At 42.6% G+C, this 15,168-nt stretch overlaps 1 protein-coding gene across 1 annotated transcript in view; it reads left to right on the plus strand.

The window, feature by feature from the left end:
- The window catches only part of PIR (pirin), a 61,711-nt gene that overhangs the window by 33,308 nt on the left and 13,235 nt on the right, over positions 1-15,168 (plus strand). The window contains exon 4 of the mRNA XM_060184108.1: positions 8,043-8,087. Within this exon, the coding sequence (XP_060040091.1) occupies positions 8,043-8,087 (45 nt within the window). The remainder of the gene's footprint in view (positions 1-8,042; positions 8,088-15,168) is intronic.

Consider the following 15,168-nt stretch of genomic DNA (forward strand, 5'->3'; position numbering starts at 1 on the left):
CTGCACTGAAGGAAGCTTTGGTACTGTGGTCTCTTTCATCCCCTCTCTGTCTCTCTGTCTACCTATTAAAGATTAAGTAAAAAGAGGGCTACCCTCCTCAAACCTTGATTTTGGTTCTTTGTAGCTCCCCACCCCACCCTGTTTTGTTTGTTGTGTGTGTGTGTGTGTGTGTGTGTGTGTGTGTGTGTGTGTGTGTGTGTTTACTTCTGACCTCCAGAACTGCAGGATAATATAGGTCAGTTTGCCAGTGAGAGTTGGAGCTTCTAGCCTCTAAAGGTTGCCCCTCACTATGATTCTCAACCACTTAGGTCCAGAATATGACTGTTCTTTAGTCATCGGTAGCCCATTACTAGTGCCTTGGGCTTATCGTCCCCTTTCCGGAGGGATTGGTTGGGTGAGGATTCACCAGAGAGGTGGGCCAAACAGAGCATAGTGATACTGGGAGACCACCAAGTATAGGACCAGACTGAGAAGAAAGAGTCTGTGGGTCACAGTGACAAGTATGGGGTGCTCCTGGGAGATCAGGGATCCGTTGAAGTGAGGTTTCTAAAAAGATCACATTTGTGGAATGTAGAAAGTGGATTGGAAGCAAGCAGATTGGGGACATCTTTTCTCACCTATATATTCTTATGTGTCAAGAGACTGATGAAGTGAATACGGCAATATATATATATATATATATATATATATATATATATATATATATATATATACAGTATTTTCGTCCTTTGTGCTCTTATGAATTAAAAAATAAAGTCTTGAGAATATGTTAAAAGTCTTCTCTAAAGTTAAAAGGAGCAGGATCCAACATGCAATTTGGTGTAATGATTAAAAAAAAAAAAAAGCAAAAACCTGAGAGGACCAGAACTGAGGTGGTACACGGTACAAAGTAACAGGTCTGTGCTCTTACTGGAAGAGAAAGACTAAGGAAATGTCTCAGATGAAAGGAGATTTGACACACAATCCATGGCAATGTGTGGACTCAGATTAGATCCTGGCCTAGAAAGTTGCCAGCTCGTTTTTGCCATAAAAAACAAAAAACACCTTGCTGAGACAACTGACATAATTAGCATATCTGCAGGTAGGTAATAGTAATGTTTTAATGATGGTAGTTTTATTGTATCAATCGAATTTAATTTTCTTTGTTACTAATAATAGGCTACAAGATTGTAAGATTACAAAAAGCGTAGAGTTCCACACTATCCCACCACTAAAGTTCTGTATCCCCATCCTCCCACCTCACAGAAATAACCACCAGAGTTCTCATAAGTCTTAGAAACAGCTTGCTTGTTTCTGTTTTTTTTTTCTTTCAAGTTCGTGTGTATCCATTTTCTAGATTCCACATATGAGTGAAACCACCTGATAGTTGTCTTTCCTCTCTACTTTTTTTGCTAAGCACAATCACCTCCAGTTCCATCCATTTTGTCCCAAAGGACACAACATCATCTTATTTGACTGCAGAGTAGTATGCTGTGGAATATATCTCCCATAACTTCCTTAGTCAGTTATCAGTTGATGGGCATTTAGGCTGCTTCCACTCTGGCTACTGTGAATAATGCAGCTATGAACATCGAGCTGCATATGTTCTTTGAATTAGTGCTTGAGTGTCCACTGAATAAATGCCTAAGAGTGGCATTGCAGGATCATAAAGTAATTCTGTTTGTATTTGTTGAAGGCCTCTCCACACAGTCTTCCAAAGGAGCTGTCCCAGTTGGCATTCCCACCAGCGGGGTAGCAGAGTTCCTTTCCCCCACAACCTCTCTAACACCAGTCACTTCCTGGTTTGTTGATGGAAGCCATTCTCTCAGGTGTGAGATGGGATCTCACTGTAGCTTTACTTTGCATTTCTCTTGATGTTAAGTGAAGTGGAGAATGTCTTCATGGGTCTGAGGGCCATGTGTATCTCTTCTTTCGAAAACTGTCTAGTTCTTTGGCCCACTTTTATGTTGGGTTATCTTTGCTTCTTGTGTAGGTGTGTACTGATTTTGTATAACTCTTTGCTATTAGTCACTTGTCTGATGTGTGGTGAGCAAATCTACTCTCCCATTTACTAAATTGCCTGTTTTTCCTTCTGTAGTTTGCTTTCCGTGTGTAGAAGCTCTTTAGGTTCATTTAATCCCATTTATTTACTCTTGTTTTCACTTCCTGTGTTCATGGGGTTGGGTCTCGAAATACATCTTTGACATGAAGATCCTGAAAGGTTTCATCAACATTTCCTTCTATAAATTTTAGAATTTCTGAGGGGCCAGGTGGTAGCGCAGCTTAGGGTTAAGTGCACATGGCACAAAGCGCAAGGACCAGCGTAAGGATGCCAGTTCGAGCCTCCGGGTCCCCACCTGCAGGGGGGTCACTTCACATTCAGTGAAGCAGGTCTGCAGGTGTCTGTCTTTCTTTCCCCCCTCTCTGTCTTCCCCCTCCTCTCTCGATTTCTCTCTGTCCTGTCCAACAACGACATCAATAACAACAACAATAAACAAGAAGGGCAACAAAAGGGGAAAAAATAGCCTCCAGGAGCAGTGGATTCATAGTGTAGGCACTGAGCTCCAGCAATAACCCTGGAGGCAAAAAATTAATATATATATTTATATATATAATATATGTATAAATATATATATATATATATATTCTGGTCTAATATCCAGATTTTTTATCTACTTTGATTTGACTTTAGTGTATGATGTTAGATGATGGTATAGCTTCACTTTTCTACATGTGGCTGTTCAATGTTCCCAGCACCATCTATTGAAGAAATCTCCTTTACCACCTATTAAATTGTTGTGTGGGTTTGTTTCTTGGCTTTGATTCTGCTCCATTGATGCAGTTGTCCAGATCACATTGTGTCAATTTCATGGTTCTTAGAAGTGCAGTATGGCTGTATAAGGAGTGGTCTTGTTGGGGGCCAGGTGGTGGCGCACCTGGTTGAACGCACGCTTTACCATGTGCACAGACCCGGATTTGAGCCCCCGCTCCCCACCTGCAGAGGAGATGCTTCAGGAGCGGTGCAGCCAGTCTGCATGTGTCTCTCTTTCTCTCTCCCTCTTTGTCTCCCCCCGCCCAATCTATCTCTGTCTTGTCAAAACAGAAGGAGAAAAAAAAAAAAAAGGAAAAATGGCCACCGGGAGTGGTAGATTCATAGTGCTGGTACTGAGCCCCAGTGATAACCCTGGTGGCAATAATAATAATATGAAAACAAGTTATTGTCTTTAGGAAATATGGATCGTAAATTACCTCAGCTGGGAAAGGGGTGTCATGCCTGCAAGTCGGTCGACTTTCAGTTATCTCAGATACAAGAGTGATAGAGCACATAGGCTGACTAGCCTGTGAGCTTTGCAGAAGCCAGGGGAGTTGCGGTGGTCAGTCTCTGCATGTTTTGGGTTGTTCTTCTCTGTGTCTAAAGTTTTTTCTCCAAATAAAAACAAAGATAATTTGGAGCAATGACGCTAGGGAGGAGAGGACCAGACTTTGCCCCTGTTGTGGGGAGTAGAGCATGAGGTTTAGCCTGAGGTGGCGGGGGGGGGGTTACTCACCCACACTGAAAGCCCAGCTCTTTGCAATCAGTACAGCTTTGGGGTCTGGTGACATGGCTTTGGGGGGAGCTTTGTACTCCCCTCAGCTTTGCTTCCCTCTTGACTTCCTTCCCCAGAAGTCACCTTTGTCATGTATTTGTCATGTGTTTTCTGCTGTCTCTACACACATACATATAAGGAATAGGTGTAAAGTTCACTAAAATTAACAGACTCTAAACCAGGCGGGAGGGAAATGAGCTGGGTTAAGGCAAGGAATATAGGCCAAGCAAAGCTGTCATTGGGGACTTTTGCAAGAATCAGGACCCTCCCTGGAAATGAGAGCAAATGCCACAGAAATTAATCTACACGTGAAAAAAACAACAACAACAACAAACAAGCTCTGCATTTTCTCGTTGCTGGACTAAAAAGAGGCCTTGAATTAACTGTGTAGCTGATCAAACCACCCCACAAGGCCAGAGGTTACATGTGACCTCCATCCCAATTCATTTGTTCTGCTGTTGCCAGAGAGAAGCAAAGAGCTATCCAGCTACAAAGTGCCAGGAGCGTGCAGATCACATTGGGAGGACTGTGCAGAGCCTTGGGCTTCTGCCGAAGGAAGGAGAATGTGGGGGTGGCTGCTCTCCCTAGCTTGGGACTTATAAGTGGGAGGAGATGTGGGCCAAGAAAGCTGAGAAGAACCTGACAATCTCACAAGCCAGCTCTGTGCCAATGCAGTCTTGCTCTTATCAGAGCAGGCAGTGCCGTAAAGGGTGGCGGTTAAGTATATAAGCAAGCTTTCATACACTGGCTCTTGTTTTGCTGCAGCTTTAAGTAGCAGTGCTTAAAGGGAATTAAACAAGGTTTAGGAGAAGGAAGTGCAGATGGTTCACATGTTTAAGAGAAGGAAAAAAGGAAATCACCTTCAGCCCCGGCCTGTCCCTCAAACACTATGCCTTTGGAATGTACCATGAATTCTGTTCTTACTGGTGAAGATGGACTCAAGATCTTACCAGAAGACTTTTGCAAAGAGTAAAAATAGGTGCGTGCCCTTAATAGATTGGCTTGACCTTTCCTTAAAGCAAATGTTTGGTGCTTCTGGATCATGTAAGAAGATAAAACAGGAAAGAAAACAGACCTAGGAAAATATGTGTGGACTAGTTTTCTGCTTGGAGGGTGAGTAGGAATGAAGCGAGGGGGAGGAGGAGAAGTTAGAACAGTCAAAACCATCCCAAATAGAAACCCAGTGGAGCAATTGACAGCTTTGAAGTTCTGTCAAACTCTGAAGCCATTGCTGTTTTTTAGACCTTTAGCCACAAGGAGAGAATAGGTTATATAAATGGGGACACATGCTTATAAGGGAAGGACCTGCAACCTTTCCTGAGGATGACTTATTTCCCTAAGCTTTGACATGACAGGGTGGCCAAAATAGTTTGTTCTCATTTTTTTCCATTTTCATTAGTGATTAAATAATTGTCAGTGAGATTATAAGATTACAGGAATATAATTCCTCATCATACCCACCACCAAAGTTCAGTGACACCCCCTCACACACACACACACACACACACACACACACACACAGTAACCACCGTATTTTTCACAGAGTCTTAGAGACAGTTTGGTCACTTTTTTGTTTTTGCAAGTTCATGTGTTTCAGTGCCCTGTATTCTACATATGAACAAAGCCATCCAGTGGTCAGTTGTCTTTCACCTCTTCACTGACCATATTCACCTCAAATTCTATTGCCCTAAATGACACAATGTCATTTTTAAAAAATTACTGAGTTGTGTTCCATCAAATATATGTCCCATAACTTCTTCACCCCTTTATCTGTCAGTGGACATCTAGGTTGCCTCCACTCCTTAGTGACTGTGAATAAGCCAGTTATGAACATAGGGGTACATATGTCCCTTGGAATGTGTATTTTTTTGTCTTTTGCGTAGGAGTGACATTGCAAGATCACAAGGTCTTTCCATATTTACTTATTTAAGGACTCTCCATACCGTTTCCCAAAAGGACTGCACCAGTTTACATCTCCACCAAGTTTGTTCTTGTTTTTTTAAGCAAGTAATAGTGCATAAAAAAGAAACACACACACACACACACAAATACTAAATGGCCAACAATGTTTATGTCAGGATAAGTACAAAGGTTGCGGAAAGGGTTTCCAGTTTAGATGTTTTACACATTCACATTGTTAACCTATCTCTAAATCAGTGTGTATTACTTTGCAATACTCAAAAATTCCTAGACAGACATTTGCATTTTGAAAAACAAATTGAACGAATTTTCAGTGGTGACATTTTAAAAGCAGTGAATAAAGGGGCTGTTGATGTTTTGATATCAACCAGGCAAAACAGGACAGGGGAGCTCAGCATCCACTGGAAAGCAGAGAGAAAGGTCGAGTAGAGCCAGCTCATCTAGATGAGACATGTGGACCTGGGCTGTGACTAGCTGGCCTGTGTTTTCAGCATCTGTCATGAACCCATGTCCCCCACATTACACAAGTTGACACCCCTGGCTGTGCCTGATTTACGTTTGCGTCTCTACCCAAGGCATGCACATGAGTAGTAGTTGTTCCTAAATGATGGTAGGCATTTTGAAAGACTGAGTGAAAAGTCAACAAGGGAGAAAAACATGTGTGAACTATGAGCAAATGATGTTACTTCCAGAAGCCTTATACTTAAACTTCTAGTGAAATCTTGGAGTGGGAAAACTGTGGGTATATATCCTCTGATATCAATCCATCCGTCCACCTACCTATCCATCCATCCACTCTATCCACCTGTCTACCCATCCATGCATCCATTCCATCTTCCCATCCAGGCATCCACCCACAAAGATCCTTTGATTTTCTCAACAGACTCAATGTACATGACACTTGGTCAGTTACACCATTGCTTTGGTGCCACTTTTGCATGTTGTTTAAATTTTTCTTAGTATTTGAATAATGATTAACAAGACTAAGCAACAAGTCCACACAGCTCCCAATATCAGAGTTGCCTGCCTCATCCCCCTATTGGAACCTTCCCTATTCTTTATCCTTCTCAGGGTATATGGACCAAAATTCTTTATGGGGTGCAGAAGGTGGAAGGTCTGGATTGTGTAATTGCTTCTCTGTTGAACATGGACCTTGGCTGGTTGATCCATACCTCCAGCCTGGTTCTATCTTTCCCTAGTGGGGTGGGGCTCTGGAAAGGTGTGGCTCTGGGACACACTGGTGAGGTGGTCTGTCCAAGGAGGTCAGGATGGCATCATGGTAGCATCTACAACTTGGTGGCTGAAAGGCAGGCAGCATGATAGAAAGCAAATTATTCAATACACAGGCACCCAAAGATGGGAATAGGGCAAAAGCTAGAGGGTCTTCATGTAGGAGGGAATTAGGCAGCCTTTTTTAAGTACGTTCCATGTGGCCCATGACTTTAGTAATTTTTGCCCAAGCCTTATAGCTAGCATGTGGTGGACTAAAAGTACTGTCTGGGAAAAATGGTGTCAGAGTTGAGAGGAGGACTAGGCAGCTGGATTAGAGCAGATAGTAGCACCCAAATATGAAAAGAGTGTGTAAACACCACCCTACCAAGCACATCCTCGGAGTGTCTTTTAAGCTCTGGGAATCCTTCCACACTCACCTTGGTTTGGTTTACTCTTCCACCTTGAACTCGATCCTAGTTTCGCTGCCCAGATTTTCTCCCAGCAGCATGCAGAGTGATATCCCAGTGCCATTTCAAGTGTGCCATGTCTAGGGCTATGTTCTTGTTGTCGCCGCAGCATATCTTCTGGGCCATGGTTCTATACAGTGACACCCATGAAGGTCCAGTACTGGTGCTGTTGGGATAATGGCAGGTTGCCCCTGTTGCTGAGCTTGGGGTCCCCATGGGTAGGAGTCTGGTGGCTGCCCTGTATACTGTTCACAGAAAAGCAGACGTCCTTGCAAAGGGTGTGAGCAATTCCAAGGACCATGCAGGCCATCAAAAGCCTCTTCGTGTCATCACAGAGACTGGGTATCCTGGAACTGATGCTCTGTTTTAGCATAGCTAGGAATGAGTTCACTGGAAGCTAGATGCAGCTAAGTAAAGAAAGGCATATTTCTGGAATTCTCTTCACACTTTAAGCCGCCCAGAGGCACAACAAGCTGAAGATATGCCAGACTGATGTGTGATAGTTATGATCATGATGTTAGAACTGGAAGACAACTTGTTTGTTAATACAGCTGTTGGCATATATTATAGATCAATGGCCAGAAGAATTATACAGTGTCTACTTGGGTGGCTTTTAAACATTTGGAGCCATACTGTTTAGGTTTCAGATTATATGGGGTGTGTGTGTGTGTGTGTGTGTGTGTGTGTAACAGTGCACAGAACTCAATTTTAATATATGTATGAAAATATAAAGAATTTCACCTATGAGTATATTTATATCTTCTCTGTACATTTGTGTATTTATACTTCATATTTAAAGATATGTGTTAAATATGTTGATATATATCTTTTTGCTACCATATACAACAACCTTGTAATGTCTCTTGTCCCTTTTCAGGATGGACAAGCTTCATTTATACCATATCCGGAGATGTGTACATTGGTAAGTTGTGAGTCTGTCACTTTGGGTTCTGTTTCCGTATAATCTAAACCATGCAGTGGGCCTGGAGGTAGCTCAGTGGGTAGAGCGCATGTCTTATGATGCACCAGACCCTAGGTTGTTCCCATGCACCGTATGGGAGCGCCATGGGTAGCCTTATGGGGGACTTCCATGATCATGGAATGGTGCTGTGGTCTCTCTCATTCTCTTTCTCTCTCTCTCTTATTTCTCTCCCTCTCCTTTCTCTCTCATGCTCTAAAATAATGGAAAAACAGATCAGCCCAGCGAGGCTGCTCAGTGGAGTTACCATACATTTAACTGATCAATTAAAGCAAAAATATAAACTACTCAAGGTAATAAAGAAAAGATGAGACATTTCAGAAAACTGAAGTTTAAGCATCCTCCTGCCCATCTCTGTCCTGTCTGTGTCCTAGTACATCCAGTTGTTATGTCCAGGGAAGGGCACTTCTCAGTTTCCAGTGTGTCCGTCGAGGAAGGCGACATGGCAGCTGCCTCTCCCTTCTATCTGCCTATGTGCAGATAGAAAGCTAGGCACAGTTAGTTGTGTGTGCTTGGACCTTACTGAGATGCTGGCACACTCCATCCTGATAAAGGGAGGGGTCTCTAACAAGTCCCAAGGGAAGCAGGAGTATTATCTTGAGAGGTTGACCTCAGAGGTGCTACCTCTGATGAATCTTCTTAGTCTTCTATTAATCTAAAAGTTAGACAGTATTCCTTGTTGTGTCTAGTCTAGAAGGAATATTCAAGATCCGCACAGCTCCTATTTTATAGACGAGGACAGTTGCAGATGAGTTGGTTTGTGGGAAAAGTCATGATGCACTATTGCACAGAAAATCATAGAGGGAAAAAGGAATTAAAGGAAGTTATTTGATTTGACAGGGCTGAACCTGGGCCCAGAACCAGGCTCCTTCCTCATTCCCACTCCCCGGGCCCCACCTCATGTTCTTTGTACAGTGGCACCTGCGACTAGCAGGTACCATGCCATCCATCTTGCCATTTCAAGACTTAAGCATGTTTGTCACCCCAACAGCAGCAAAGTCATGAGAGGCGGGAGCAAGGAGCACACAGAGCAGGCAGATTCCTACTGGCGTCATGACCCCCCCCCCCATGTCCTCCTAGAGGCAGCTCAGGTTCCAGGAAGCCTTCCTGCAGGACTGATAGTAAACTGCTAGAGCAGATGCTGCTGGTGCCTAGTCCACACCCTGGGGTCTTAGCTCCTCTCCTCAGTGCCCGCTGAGCGACTGCCAACTGCTGGGAGCATCTGTCTGAGCATGAGGCTTTCTCTGAAACCTAGGAGGCAACTGGGCCCCAATAGAGTGGGGCCTCCATACTGCAGGAACTAACATTCCAGAAAGCTACTTCCCCCTTCAGATGGGATAACTTGAGGCCTGTGCATGAGGCCTAAGGCCTTCAAACAAAAGGCGGTCTCACCAGCAAGGAGAGTTCATTGAGAAACAGCATTGAGGGCAGTTTTTAGAAAGCACAGTCTCACAGTGAAACTCTAGAATCAAGTTAATGATCCCTTACACACCTTTTTTTTTTTTTTTGAGAGAGAGAGAGAGAGGCCTTACTACACAGATGCATTTCCTTCCATTGTTCTTCTTCTAGCGTTTGCCCTTCTTCCATAGCCAGTCAACAGCGTCAGGTTGAAAGCTGTCAGGAGCTGCTTGTTGCTAGCTTTGAAAGTGACTGGGATCCATGTGGATTCAGTCGGCTAGGAAGGATCGTCAGTTTCCCCAATGAATGGGTACTCACGGGATGCACCACGAGAAGGTCCATCCAATGCATCCCATTTCCTTCCATCATTAAATTTCACACGTGACGTAGTCCGGCAGTAGCACAGCAGGTTAAGCGCACGTGGCGCAAAGCGCAAGGACCAGCGAAACGATCCCGGTTCGAGCCCCCCGGCTCCCCACCTGTAAGGTAATCCCTTCACAGGTGGTGAGGCAGGTCTGCAGGTGCCTATCTTTCTCTCCCCCTCTCTGTCTTCCCCTCCTCTCTACATTTCTATCTGTCCTGTACAATAACAACAACAATAACTACAACAACAATGAAAAACAAGGGCAACAAAAGGGAAAATAAATAAATATTAAAAAGTTCACACGTGAAAGGCATGCTGGGTACTGTACTTGGCTGCTGGTGCAGAGTGGTAACTGACAAGAGAAATAGTCTCCTCTTGCTTTCCCTTGCTCTTCATAAACAGTGAGTGTGTGTGTGTGTGTGTGTGTGTGTGTGTGTGTGTGTGTGTGGAGGGGGTTGTATTTACAGTCCAGAATCCCATTTCTGAGATCCTCTGGGGTTGGGTGCTTTTTACCTCATCTCCTGGAAGCTAACATCCTCAGCAGTGAACTTCCCTAGGGCCCTCACATGGCTGCCTACTTGAGCAATACACTCCCAGCCCCAGAGAGCTCATTACTGATAATCTCTGTGAGAGTTGGAAGGCCACACCGAAAGCTATTGAAACCATTCTTTTTATTCCCTAAAGAGGGAGTTCAACTGTTCCAGAATTATTCTTCTGGAAAATACTGGTGACAGCAGTCCATATCTTTTGATTGTATACTATTGAAATGGATTTAACTTCTCTTTCACTGAGTAGCATCTCATTTATGGATTAGAAGCAAAATTCATTTGTTTTAGTAGCTGAGAAAGTGTGGGAAATGTTTGCAGTTGTTTTGTTTTGTTTTTTACAAAAGCTTACTTACGTTTGCTTTGGGTTAAGTGGCACTGCAGACCATGAAAGGGTGAAATGCTAACAAACAAAACAGACAAAAGGTTTGGAGACTTGCTTTCATTAGTAGCAGCAGCTGTTTCCTTGGCAGAACTTTAGTTTGAAGATTTTCACAGGTGACAAGCTCAAGCGCAGCCATTGGAGGGGTAGGAAGGACTTACACCTCCACTTGTTTTTCTGAAGGTGAAGCAGATTTTCCTGAGGCCTCTCTGCTCACTAGCTTGATCCCCTCTTTTGACCCTGGACCACAAGTGCAAACCATCTGGCAGGAAATGAGGTCGCCATCTGTGCCGTTGGCGTGAACTTGCATCTGTGCAGAGTGAACTGGAGAGCGGAGAGACTCCAGGCCCCCAGCCAACCTCTGGGGACTCTGCCTTAGCCAAAGAGGACCGGCCAGATGACCACATTTGAATTTTATCTTTCTTTTCCTCTTGAAGAGGGTAATGAGCACAACAAAAGAGCAAGAAAAAATTCACCAGAGAACAAGAAATGACAAAGCAAAATAGCCACTTAATGTATATTGACATAGGAAGTCCATGGAGAGAACATGCGGAAAATGCCCCCCACACTTGACTCCCTCAATATCATCTTACCTATAAAAACCAGAACAGCATCAGCCAACCACAGGTGGCAGGAACTGATAAGCAAGTAATTGTCTTTTTCAAAATGTCAAGCACCTCCAGCTTGTTGTAAATATGTATTGGGTTGTCTGAGAAGTCATGACACATTTTTTCTATGTTTTTCTATGCAAAAATGCATCATGACTTTTCCAACAACCATATATATATATATATGTACATATATATATATACATGTATATATGTTAAGTACTGGACTGGAATAAATAGGCAGCCGTATAGTATAGTTAATAGAGTAATCTGTGGAGAGCTGATAAAAATGGCGATTTAGGAAGACTATTATAAACATTAAGTAATGCAAGAAGGGCTCAAAAGATTCACATTTGTTTGAAATAGACAGGTGGAGCTTTGCATGACAGAAAATGCCAGGCATTAATTGTGTGTCCAAGTTAGCCAGGAATTTGAAAGTTCAAGGTGAGTACATTGAAGCCATGTCGTTAACTGCCTTCTGTTGGCACTACAGAAGAGAGGGAATTAAAGAGCTAAGCGTCGGTAGAATTAACATTTTTCTTATTGAAAAAAGTTTTTATTTGAGATGCCTTATGCTTTTCAGGGATCTTCTTCCTTCTTGATACATTTGGTTTTCATCCCAGCCTAATCTAATTGTTGAATAGTAGCTTAACATATGTACAGGAGAGAGACATCTTTGATGATGACCTTTTGCTGAGGTATCAAGTCATGTGACCATTCCTCAGATGAAGTCTGTGAAGCATATTATTAAAAAAAGAAAGAAAGAAAAGAAAAATGATCTGCTGAGAGAACCAATAGATCCTAGTCCTAAACCCCTTCCCTGCAACTGAGCTAAAGATGGCACTCTACATAAACACAGAGATCAAGAAGATAGAAGAGTTTCTTTCCAGTCCTAGTGCTGGGACAATTGTATCACCTCGGATGCCAGTCCCCTAAAAGGACCAGGAGAAACTATTCAGAAATCTGAAAATAGGTGTGGCTACAGATGTGAGAGCTCACTGGCTTATGCTGGTCAGAAGTTTCTGACTTATTTAAAGAAGGAATTATTTGTGCTTAGCCTGTGCTCAGTCCTTTTTACTGTTCTGGGATGTTTGATACATTCCCTGGATCTCACAACAGCTGTGGGGAGCACAGGAAAAGCCCTCGAACTGACCCCCACTTGAAAAATGGATTAAGCAGTGAGTGAGGTGCCTTAACCCCAGGAGGGTGGCGCCTCCTATCCCCCCACACCCATCTACCTGCCCACGTCCCCTCCCTCTAGCTGAGTGTAAGTGAACTCAAAGACAGCTGTAATTGCCCCCCCCAATGTGATGTGTGTCACTTGCACCAGTGATCACAATTAAGTCACTTAATTTAGCACCATGTAAATTAGTGCAGTACAAGTGAAATGGGGGTTGATATTTCTAGAACAAGTAAAACGAATGTTTTGTTATGACAGAGTGCCAAAAAATACTGAATTAGTATGGAAGAGACGACGACAAAAGATTGGAAGAAACTGTAGTAAGCTGGGTAGGATGTTGGTGGTGCAGTGCATTATGGGTAGGCTGTAGAAAGACATCAGTCCAATCAGCAGACCTACTTTGATTGCATTTCTGAAAATTGCTAAATGGACACACATTTGTGCTTTAATTTAAAAGAAAATGTCTGAGGCAGCTTAGCTTATTTTTCAACTAACAGTCTTGATCACGTCAGATAAGAAGGCAGCAATGATACATGATGATATCATAACTGATGATGGAAATACCAGAGTGGGTGGAACAGTGAACAGGACAGCAGGCCCTGTAAAGAGAGAAGGATGAGTAAAGAAATCTGGCATATGGGTAGATGTTGTGCAGCAGCACATCAAATACTGATGTTGGAACCCTCAACTGACAAATATGTTTTCCAGTATTTTTGCCCTTTTGTAACTGTTTAGGGCAAACCAAAATATTTGCAATTCAATTGTTTTCAGTTAAAAGTTTTCTTAACTGCACTATTAGATTTAACATTCTTGGCCAGGCTTCTCAATGGAAACTATTTATTATCTGATTTGGCTCTCTTTAGAATTGAAAGTAGTCTGAAACAATAAAATATATTTTCTTTGAGACTTATTTTAGGTCCAGGAGATAAGCAGATGGGTGAAATAGCATAGATGGGACATGAAACTGGAGTCAGCCTTGGCTTTCTGTGACCTGGTTTCAGATATTCCATAAACTAACACAGACGCTAAAGGTGCACTTCGTATGATTAAACTGGAAACCTGACTCCAGGTTTAGAGGAAAGGGCTACCTCCTGAATATCAGCACTGTGGTCAACAAAGAAAATCGACAGTCGTCACAGTCTGTATCAGGCGAGAATGAGCACTCTTGGGAATGTATCATTTCTTTATTTCTAAATCAGGATTTCCTCCGAGATCAATGACTGCCTGGATATATAAGCTCTCCTGATAGGAGGTTCAGAGAAACCCCAACTCAGCATTGTCTTTGAGAGCTGTCCCTTCTTGCCAGCTCTATGAATTATATTCACTCTACGAATTATAGCGAAAAGGCTTTGTCAACTGTTTTGGTCAGTACCAGGAAGCTTCCTACCCGATAAAATTGGGAGCCAGGAGTGAACCACATGGATAATGGGTGTTCTTTGTGACTTGGTGGAAGAGAGTGACATGGGTGGCATGGTTCATTGCTCCCAAAGAATCTCAATAAAGACCACTTAATAAAATACTTTTCCATACCACCACTAAAACTATGGCCCAACCCTATTATTATTATATACTATTATAATATATTATCATTATTATTATTATTATCATCATTCCAGACCTCTCTTATATCTCCCAAGCACTTGCTTAAGTGGAAAGTGCATGGAATTAGGCCGTTCACTTTTATGACACTGACTGGCTTAGGGCCTTGTTGAAGAAGCCTTTAGCTCTGTGCTAGGACTGACGCTTGTAAGCTCACAGGAGCTGGTTGGACATGTCTTTCCTAACCTTACTAACTTGAACTTGACTGTAGTGGGAGAATTTACATCATGGAAATTGGCATCTACTACACATTAGGGTTTGTTCTCTCCCTTATCCCCAAAAGCAATTGCTAAACATTAACCAGTACCACAGTGTCACAGTGACAGAGATTCTTTTTTTTTTTTTTTTTTTTTGTCGTGTCATGGACCCTTTTAACATTTGGCAAACTCCTCCCCCAGAATTATCTAATGTCATTGAAATGTGAAAGGAACAAGTGTGTGATAGAGTTATATGTGTGCTTTTCTAATGACATTTAATAATGCCACGGTCCAGCAGATCTGCTCTCAGTCCTATTGATGAACATAAACTGCACTTTGAGCCGTCTACAACGGTGTGACGTGATAGGAAAAAGATCTGTGATTTCTAGAGATAAAGCCGTCGATCCGAGGCAATACTCCAGTGGCTATATTCATGACTGAAGGGAAAGTCACATTCCAGTTAGGTCTTAATGAAATAAAGGTGTAAATTATGTGACATTCAAATCTGGGATTGCTCTGAGTTCTTATCCAGGACCTCTAGTCAGGAGCACACTGACTCCAGATTAGGATCTGATTTGACATTTGCAAGTCACAGAATGAACTCAATTGCCTTGTGCAGGTTATACTTGTCCTTTCTCTCTCTCTCTCTTTCTTTCTTTCTTTCTTTCTTTCTTTCTTTCTTTCTTTCTTTATTTCTTTATTTCTTTATTTCTTCCTTTCTTTTCTTTCTTCCTTTCTTCCTTCCTTTCTT

The sequence above is a fragment of the Erinaceus europaeus genome, unplaced genomic scaffold (assembly GCF_950295315.1).
Source record: "Erinaceus europaeus unplaced genomic scaffold, mEriEur2.1 scaffold_356, whole genome shotgun sequence".
NCBI classification, from domain to species: domain Eukaryota; kingdom Metazoa; phylum Chordata; class Mammalia; order Eulipotyphla; family Erinaceidae; genus Erinaceus; species Erinaceus europaeus.